The 10530-nt window shown below is 36.9% G+C and overlaps 1 protein-coding gene across 4 annotated transcripts in view; it reads left to right on the top strand.

Annotated features, from left to right (window-relative positions):
• The first annotated feature begins 90 nt into the window (after nucleotides 1–90).
• The window catches only part of LOC109086138 (arf-GAP with coiled-coil, ANK repeat and PH domain-containing protein 3-like), a 57872-nt gene continuing 47432 nt past the window's right edge, over nucleotides 91–10530 (top strand). For 3 of the 4 annotated variants that reach the window (XM_042766034.1, XM_042766032.1, XM_042766035.1), the window contains exon 1: nucleotides 92–292. In XM_042766034.1, coding sequence (XP_042621968.1) covers nucleotides 246–292 — 47 coding nt within the window. In that variant the 5' untranslated portion in view covers nucleotides 92–245. Of the gene's footprint in view, nucleotides 293–10530 lie in introns of all 4 variants that reach the window. The other variant, XM_042766033.1, reaches the window with a different exon arrangement.

The following is a 10530-nucleotide window of genomic DNA, read 5'->3' as shown; positions in this document are numbered from 1 at the left end:
TATTCCAAATGTAGAAACAGGTTTACTACAGTAAAAGATGTGGGATGCATTTGAAAGACGCTCCCTTATATTCTTGTGGCGCATGTTTGAGGACGCTCCCTCAGCTCGCGCAGATCTGTAGCAGTGTGTCACGGTGTCACAGTTTCACCGGGGAAAGGGATACACTCGCGTTTCACATTAGGCGCATTACAGCCACCGGCGATGCCACGCTACATTCTTAACTGAAAGACGGAAGAACTGCAAAAATGACGGTGGATTTTGAGGAATGTATTAAAGATTCACCCCGATTCAGGTAAGAGCACACTCTCGCGCTCCACAGCTGACGCCTGCTCAGATTCTCTTTAAACAACACACACATAACAGACCACAGCCTCGGTGTGATGTGTTAATGGGCAATTCAGGGTTAATTGTGAAACACACAATATTTTTGTTTGAGGCTCTGGTTTAAATTTAAAACACGAGGAGTCTTAAACCAGGTCTTTTTTTTGTGTGTGTGTGTCTTGTTTAATTTATTAAAATACCGTCTACATAGTGAGCTGGCTACATAGACAGCATTTTGGGGCATCACAGGCGCGTGCTACAACGATGGGTATCCCAGGTGCCTAAAAATGCCGTCTCGCTCGGCATCTTTCTAGGGTATGAGAACATTAGCCGTGTTTTTAAGGACCCAGTTAAATGAATGAATGAACGAATGAATGAGGGCTTTTTAAGGACGCGGATCCTTCGCCGCAGTAGCTCAGTGTCGCTGGTTTGCTGTATAACTGTGTTCCAGACACAATTGGTGGATCCTGAACCGAATCAACGCGATTAATCGGTCCCTTCTAATGCAACAGCATCACACATGCACCCGAATGCAGTGATGATGTTCTGATGAATTTATGAAGGGGGGCGTTGCTGTGCTACACGCCAAGTATCGTGATTACTAATGCAGAGACTCTCGGTATTTACATGATTCACCGATATATGCTCATCTGTTACAATAACATTAATTATCACAGTAATTGTAATTAGTCTTGCGTGTATGATGCATGTGCACATTGATAAGCTACAGAAAAATGAAACGGAGTCATTGATACTAAAGCTTTTACCTTGTTATCTGACATCAGAGTAAAAAGTCATTTAGTAATCATTATTATTAATCATAATAGTCATCAACAGAATCACTGTTTCGTTTACAATAAATAAACAAGCTTAATATTGTTAGCAGATGTTTATTTTGGTTATCAAGTGTCACAGAGAACAGAACAGAATAAAAATGGACTCAATCTTTGATCTGTTTACAACTTTTAAAAAAATTATATACATTTTTCTAGTTATTAGGTACAAATTATGAGTGAAAAGTCATGGGCCTTTGAATATTGTTGTGGACAACAGAGGCACTTGGAGTCAAAAAGGTTGCAAACCACTGACTTCAAGGAATAGTTCACCCCAAAAAGGAAAATTCTGCCTTTATTGATTAAGTAAAATTAACTTATATAGCACATTTAAACACTGCAATGCTGACCAAAGTGCTAAACAAAATGAGTTACAGCACAGTATAATGTAAAATGCATGACATGTAACATGTAATATAAAAACATGAACATATAAAAATATTAAGTTGGAAAAGTCAAAGAATAAAGTTGTGAGTGATTTGAAAAAGCAACCCTTATGTTGTTTCAAAAACCTGTTTTCTTCTAATTTCTGTGTTCATTCTGTGGAACCCGAAATGAGAGATTCTGAAGAATGTTCTAGTCTCTCTTTTCCATATGATTGCATGGAATGGGAACTAAAGTGCTTAAAATCACATAATAATATGATTAAAATGGTTCATGCTCACCTCGATTGTAAAAGTTCTCAGGATTATACAATAACTCTGTGTGATGAACAGACTGAAATTTAATAATTGATTCAAATTTTCTTTAAGCATTAATGACAGTAAAGTAGTATTGTCCGTTCTGTTTGTGTGTTTTCTGTGAAACGGTTGACCCTATAAAAAAAAAAAACTCATCTGAGTGATTCATTTACCAATTGGACTCACCAACTCCCTGACCGAATCACTCAGTTGCAGTTGAATCAATAAATAATTATTATTTTTTTTGTCAGTTCGTCTTATAGCTTCAAAAGACTTTTGAAGTCTTATTCAGCACAAAGAGAGTATTGGTTTCAGTAGTTCAGTCAGCTCGGGCAGATTCACTTCAGATGATTTCTCACGAGGTGAGTCACAGCTCTTGCCGGTCGTGTGGGTCTGATTCGTCATTATATGTGATTGTTCAGTAGGACACGGGAGATAATCAACTTGTTTCCATCTGTTCAGTTCATCTGTTATCTATTATGTCAGACATTGAGGCGTCGTGAACGTCATTCTACAGCAGTACTCCATCATGCACATAGACATTTATCCAGCAAACTGTCAGTGCTTTGCCCTTCTCTGCCTCTCTGTGCCTCTGAGGCATCAAGGACTTTTGAAGGGCAGGCAGCAGGGATGTGGAGATGTGGAGATATTCTGGGCAGAAATCCAGTGTTGCCAGCTTCACTGATGCTTTAGGACTAACACACACTAGGGACTATACAGGAAGAGCCAGACAGCAGATTTGAGTGAAAAATGACTGTTTATCTCCATGACCCTACATGGGACAAGTGATTTGGAGAATGAATGGATACATTTATCAAGTCACCTTTATATATATATATAGCACTTTAGACAGTGCAGATTGTGTTAAATCAGCTTTACAGTGCTGTTTCAGTGATGCAAACTAAATTCAATTCTGCCGTAAAGCAGCTCTAAAAAGAGGACAATAGTAAACAGTATTTTCCAGTTCATTGTTTTTTTTAAGAACATGCCGTCTTTTGACATTGTAACATTTCAGACAGTCTCTTAAAGGAAAAGGTTTTGGTGGCAATCACTCATAAGATTTAGTTTAAGCTTTGCCTCTTCCAGTAAAGTTACTCATTTGTCTAAATGAAGTATTCGGCATTTCCTGTAGACTACAAGACAATCAAAGGAATTTCTGTCTACTGTAGATTCCTCTAAAAATCACAATTTCCAGTTATAAAGTTACTGGAGCATCTACAGAAGCGGTCAACTCCTGGAGGACTACACACAAAACATGATCCTCCACTCCAGCCAAAAAACAAACTGAATAAAATTGGCAGTGTGTATGTGGACATGCTGATGGACAGCCGGCTGCTGTTGTATAACACTGCGAAACTGGGACGTGGAGAGTAGGAGGCAGGAACCAAAATGATCTCATTCATTCAAGCAGGCTGTCAGCTTTAGGAAAGGTGGAGGTGTAGACATGGTTTCGACATGCTTCAACCTGCAGGCAGGATCAGGACAAGTCACAGCGGAGTATTAAGGGAAAGCAGGTGTGGCTGCAGTACATACTGCACTAAGGAGATCATTGCATAAAGTACAATCGGCGGATTGAAATACAGGCATCTAGGTGGGACAGTGTTGCGTCTGAATTCCTGTTCTTTTATAGTATTCCTTCAATTAAATGAAAAACTTTGATGAAGTATGTTCTTCAAGCATGCGGGTGTGTAAGATAAATGCATTCGCGGACTTATATGTAATATAAGTCTGTGTCATGCGCGTGTGTAGTATGTGTTAGTTATGTAGACATTTGCAGTATGTGTTGATTTTAAAGGCAAGCGCGAACAAACATACACAACAATGGTGGAGTATATGGTACTGTTGTTGCTGCTCAAGAGTTTGCTAACACTTCTTCAGCAAAGTGTGGATTCACTTCACCAATATTACAACCAACAGTGGAGACGCATCATATACATCATATAATCGTCACTTCCCTAGAGGTGCTGTTTACTAACAAGGTGACAGCGCCAACTACTGGCCTGGCATACGCAATACATTGTTTTTGGCCAATTTTCGCGGATATGTGTAAAAATGAATCGTTTCGAAAATGTTGTTGTGTATACATGAAACTTTTTAAAAACGCAAGGGAAAAACTTTTCCGTTTTTGACTACATCGTTGTCGTGTAAACGTGGCCTTAGTTGACCAGAATTGTATTAGTTGGTTAGTTGCAGGACAAAAAAACTGAAGAACTGTCTATGTTCGTGACGGACAGATCGTTAACGGAAATGTCTACTTCTAAATGAACCAATTCAAATCAAAAACAAAAATTCTCTCATTATGTAATCCATAATAAAGGTGCATTTCTCTTTAAAGGTGTGTCCACTTGTCACATCAGCACCGTCAACTTCATCTTTGCAGCTCACACTAACTCAGAAAACACAGTATATTTGTAAGTAATTAATAGAAACGTGTGTTTAGTCATAATAGCATAAATAAGCAACTACTAGTTGATTAGAAAAATCTTAAGTTGGGGGCAGGCCCGTGTATTTCTGTGTTTTACCAATTCCCTGAATTGGAATCGGATCGTGACGTCAATAAAAATATTCCCACCTCAACTGTTGGCCTTGTTGAAGAGTGACTGGCCCTCTATTGTGAGGTCTGCTTTTGTGTATGTGTTTTCAAGAACGCTTTGTCAGTGAATGTAAGAGCAACAGCATGTGGCAAACAGTTTTTTGCCACAGCCTTTTCACAAACTCCAAAGTGAATTCATTCTCACACCTGTCACCATCCCCTTCATTCATTCTTAACCCATGACCGCCAGCAACCTCTTCTTTGACAGTGTTGTAGAACTGGCATGTGACGACTCCTGTCACACCTGCCTTTCACAGAAATGCGAATGTTTACACACAGTGGCCCACAAAGTTCAAGGTTTCACTCTGATATGTGTCTGACTGGTTTACAGTAAGCCTCGTTACTTCCTCTGTGGATTAAAACAGAGCCGTCGAACAACAAAATCAAGTTTGTCTCCAGAAGTCGCAGAGGGTGAATTGAGTAAACCGTTCTGACAAACTTAGTTCATGCTGTTGTTACACCCCACAGCAGACTTAGCAATGTGTCAAAACAAGCTCCGAAGTGATGGCCTTTTAGACAGACTCTCAAATGCTTTCACTGAGTGGCACAACAGTATATTTTCAGTTTGGTCACTACAGTTACAGGAAACGACCACTTTTCTCAGGGATCCTACAGTGAGGGAAACAGACAGTTATGGTGCCGTGACCCTTGAACACAGCATGTGTTTCTAATGGATGGGTTTCCTAAATCGGCTGAGTGGAATGCGTGAGAAGATTGTATGGGTTAAGATGGCAAGGAACAGAACCGGAGAACATGATACGAGTGTTTTGCCGTAATGCACATAATGCTCCTTTAGCACGCCGCCTGATCTTCGCTGCTCCTAAATTCACTCTGTAGTGGTTGTATAGATGGAAAAATAAGAATTGCTGTATTTAAATCATGACAAATCTTTAATTGTTTGTAAATTGTAATGTATATAGGCAATATAAATTAGAAAAAACATCACAAATGTCAACTGGATGTAATCTGCTCTCATCTTTTGTGAACAGTCATTATTATTACTTCCTCTGCTTCCTTATGTGTAAACCAGTATGAGCTGATATCATTGGCAGTGACTGGCTGCCATGGCAACAGGCTTTTTGCTATTGCAAATCACACGCTGAGGAACATTCAAAATCCATAGAAGACAAATGAAACATTTGCTTATCATATCCCATTAAATCCCATAACTCTATTCCATTAGAACAGGTCAGGACAAAATAGATTGCTACTGACCTGATACATAAATCTGATTCCCTAATGTTTGAAAAAAGTACTCAGTGGATTGAATTATGATTGCATTCTGGGCCCTTGCATTTGATCAGACGCTAAATATCTTGTAAAAACCCAATAATCCAAACGGATTTATCATATGTAACAGGTTTTCACAGTAGGTATGTTTGCATTAGGTCAGTTTTCTGACCTGGATTAATCCCTGAATCTCATCTTTCACTGCATACAAAAGAGCCTCAGAGAGCAATAACAGGAAGTAATATATGCAGAATCAATGGTAATCAAAAGCAAACAAACATACAAACACTGTGGGGAATTCAGCTGCACTCGTTCTTCTAATTTCATAATGTTTACTTCTATTCTTGTACATACTGTATGTTTGGGTCAGTGACTTACACATGATTGTAAAATGTTTTTAAAAATTAACTTTAAATGTGGTAAGTTCTTAGAAATATTCATTTTATTTAAATTTTTTAAAAACTTTAAAATACCATTTGCAACAAAAGCATTTATTTAATGATTAATGATTTGTTTATTTAATGATACAAACTTAATGTTGTTTAACCATCAAGTAGATTGCGCTTGAACACTTGTGAGTATACATAATGTTTCACTAAAGTTTTTAAATGTATGTATTTTTTTCAAATTTCATGAATTATTAATTTTAATGATATTATTGCATTTTTGGAGAGTCGCATTTTAGTGCCCCTATTATGCTATTTTCAAGGTTCCTTAAATTGGTTTGGGAGTCTCCTACAACAGGTTTACATGCATGCAAGGTCAAAAAACACTTGTTTTCTCAAAATATGCATTTAATATCACCTCATTTTCCAGTGGTTCTCAAATGATTTGTTTGAAGCAGTTCTAAGATTCAGTCTATCTAAACTCCTCTTTTCCGTGAACCTACTCTGCTCTGATTGGTCATATGGCCAAGTTTGTTGTGATTGGTCTACTGCGTGTCTGAAACGATACGGCAGTTCAACATCGAACATATGCGGGAATTATGCAAATGTCATACCCATGACTTGTTTAGGCTGTTCAGAGTTTTTCTTTTGGGAGACAATATCTTTATTTATCATACACTTTTTGGCTTTACAGCTTTGCAAATCGTTTACATTCATATACAGCTACATTACAAATGCAATATTCAAAATGTCACAATAGGGACACTTCAACTAACCTTGACTTGGTAAAAAATGTGAAATAATCTGATGAGATGTATTAGTCTTGACACACTGTACTGTTTTTTTTTTTTTTTTATCTTCATGATGGTCGTCCCAGTTGACCTGAAATTGGCCAATAAGTATTAAATAACCACTGATTATTATTTTTTTTTTTTCTAAGAAATAATTATGGAACATCATGCCAAACTATGCTTAAATTGGTTTTCTTTCAAGAATTTAGTCATTTAGTGAGACTTTTTTCCCCCATTATGATATCAGGACAGTTGTACCACCCTAACTTATTAAAATGTCAGAATAAATTTAAATTTAGAATTTAGAAACATTCTTATCATAAAAGAGGTGTATTTAATTGCATCATGTCATTGACCCATGTTGACCCTCAATATTTTTGTCTCATAAAGTTATTACACTTAGATTTATTTGACAAGCCAACGTTCAGGTTTCCACAGACAGTCAGAACCCAAGAGTTCACCATAAATCAGATCCAAGACGAAGAAAGGCTTGTAATAGTTCAAACTCAAAGAACTGGTTTTCTTGTGAATGCTGTTCCACTGTGGCTTCAAGCACATGCTGGGAATACCTCTTTCATGTCGAAACCATGCCAGTGCCACTGAGGAACTTCAAAGCAGCACATCAAATTGAGATGTCAATCCGGTCTGCTGTGTGAAATATTTGGTAGTTAGCAAAAGGAATATGTGCTTATGGGATTTTGTCAGGCTTTGTAATAATGATTGGTATAATAATCTAGAATTCTTGCAATATGTTTAATTATTTTGACACACAACCTGTCTAGCACATTTTCTTCATCTAGTTTGTGTTGACTGGTCATCGATCTCCACAATCAGGCCAGTGTCCATTGACATAATACCTGCCCCATTCAGAATTAACATATTGGGCAATTTGTACTTCATTCCAATGGATTATCCATTTCTTGGACTGTCTACATGCTGTGTCTCACACAACACATTTTGAAGATTAGTGAAGCATGCACACAGAGTAATGCACTTGTTCATTGTGCCACGTTTGGATTGGTTTATCTCTTTAGCGGTATCGCTGTCTGTTGATCTGTTGATGTCAGCCTTTAGTTCGAGCTCAGTGAGTCAGTTGCTCCTTAAAGGGATGGTTCTAAGAAAAACAAATTAGGTCATAATTTATTCATCCTCATGTCATTCCAGAACTGTATGAATTTCTTGTTTCTGTGGAACACAAAGATATTTTGCTGAATGTCTCAGAAGTTAATGGGTTCCAGTGTCATTTTGGACCCCACTGATTTTCATTATGCACACCAAAAACTAGGCTATTGAAACATTCTTCAAAATAACTTCTTTTGTGTTCTGTGAAAGAACAAAAGAACAGCGTAGAAGTGCAACAGAAGAAATAACAGAAACCAGTTCTATTATCAAGATGAAGCCTGTGAAGTAATCTCCTGTATCTTCTCATATAAACACAGTGAAGGTGTACATTGTCGCTACTCCGGCAGGAGACTCCTTATCCGGTCCTACACAATGCTGAAGGCATGTTCCCTTAGGCGCACATCATGAGTCTAGTGATTCATGACAGTGATGTCTGTTGAAAGAACCCTGTTAATCTTGGTTGCACACCCATATCTTTACTATAAAGGGTTCATTGTTGCTCATATTGAAGGGTCTGAACAGCAAGCCTTGTTTATCTGCTTAGAGTGATTAATTAAATTAGAATTTGTGAGATTTGATAAAATCATTGACTGTATGCCGGTTGAACTTTGAAAGAGGTGGTTTAATAAAACGAAGAGAATTTTGAAATGGCCTTAACTGACGTTGAATGCTGGAGCCATGATGACAAAAACCCAGAAGACTAATTCACAATGGAGTCCCTCAAGATTTTCCTATGGGTTTTTATAATGGGATTTTTTAATATGAGTAACCTTGGAGAACCTTGATGATACTTGGACATTTTGCTCTACAGCGTAATTTGACGAATTGGTCATCAAAGTTTTGACTTCATGTCTGCAGTCTCTTAATTGTTGTTCACTTTGAGCAGGTCATGGACTTTATTAAAGGAATTAAATTCCTACTTAAAACTGTGAGGTTGCATTATAGGTTGAGGTCATAACTGAGTGCAAAGTTCTTGTATTGATGATGTGTTTTTCAGGGTGTGACTGGGTTTCACATTTCTACTAGATTCTGTCCCAATGACTACCTCAGCTCTTCAGGATCTTCACCTCCACACATATGGTGACATATGGAGACATACACCTTCAGCCAACTTCAGTGCATGCTTGACACTATCTTAAGGGTCATCTTCTGACACCTTAAATGATAATTGGGCCTTAGCTATGTTTCCATCACCCGGTTTTTATGCCCATTTTGAAGGATCGCATCAGAAATGAGTGATGCAAACAATTTTAAAGAAAAAAAAAAACTCTTAATTCGCAAAAAATTTTTATGCTCACTTGAGGTGGTTTTTGAAAAGAGTTAATGTGAATAATGGTAGATGGAAACGCATTTGCCAAATAATTTCCTCCATGTGCATCAAAAAAGTAATGTGACTTTGACGGGATAATTTGACTAAGCAGCGTATAGATCTCGTTGCACAGCATCTCAAATGTTGTTTTGGTCGTTCTGCAATGCCTGAGCCAAACTCTGTCATTAAAGTATTTCTGTGTGATTGGCTCCCTGTGTTCTCAAGCAGCAGGCATCCAACTGCGAAAGCAATGACTGCATTTATTGTGTTTCGTCTGCTCGCTTTGAGGTGCAAGTAATTTATTATATATGGAAATGATTAAATTCGGTGGCTTGTCTAACTTTTCAGTTTATCGTGAAGTGGTGATTTTGTTCTCTTTGACTTGTTGGATGGAAATGGTGCTTTATTAGCAAATGATTTATGCGATATTCCAATTTTTTGCATAAGTTAAATTCGCAACTTTGAATGGAAACACGCTATTGACTTTCTGGATACTGGAGAAATGTCTGCCTTCAATTGGAGACAAAGCTTTAAACTAAAAAAAAAAAAAAAAAAAAAAAACCTTTAAAAACACTAATGTTAAATGTAATCTTTAGCAAATCTTAAAATGAATATCCACTTTACATGGTATGATTTTGTAAAGCCTATAATTATATGTAGCATTTAAAAATGATTGGTTTTATTTTATTATATATATATATAGCCTATAATTATATGTAGCATTTAAAAATGATTGGTTTTATTTTTTTTTTTAATTTAGACAAATTGTTTTTTTTAGCCGTTCATAACATGAAAATGATCACCGGTTTAATATCGGAGCATCGCTAATTCTAATCCATAGCCTGTTGTTACAGGATTATAAAAACTGCTTTCTGCAAAGAGTTTAAAGTCAACATGACATCAAAATTCAATGTTACTTTAAAATTGAACTTTTCTTTACTTTATACAAATTCCTAGATTTATTGTGAATGATTCATCAGTGCCCATAATTCTAAATAAAAAAGAAATAATGATCTTTCATTAAAATATAATAACATATCTCTTATTTTTCAACCATCTATCATACAAAAACCACTTTTCACCATCCAGTCAATTCCTGATGGATAAAATCAAGCCCTGTCATGCATTTGTTTATTGTTATTGAATATCCTCTCTCATTTAGGAATACATCATGTTACCAAAGTAAAATAAGTTGGGAATTCATATTGCCTATTCCTGGAGTGCTGTTAGCGGCATTCAAGCTGTTGGGGAATTAGAGTCTAGCA

Source organism: Cyprinus carpio, chromosome A11, assembly GCF_018340385.1.
Source record: "Cyprinus carpio isolate SPL01 chromosome A11, ASM1834038v1, whole genome shotgun sequence".
Taxonomy (NCBI): domain Eukaryota; kingdom Metazoa; phylum Chordata; class Actinopteri; order Cypriniformes; family Cyprinidae; genus Cyprinus; species Cyprinus carpio.
The sequence above is the reverse complement of the archived record's forward strand: the minus strand, read 5'-3'. Positions and strand labels throughout refer to the sequence as shown.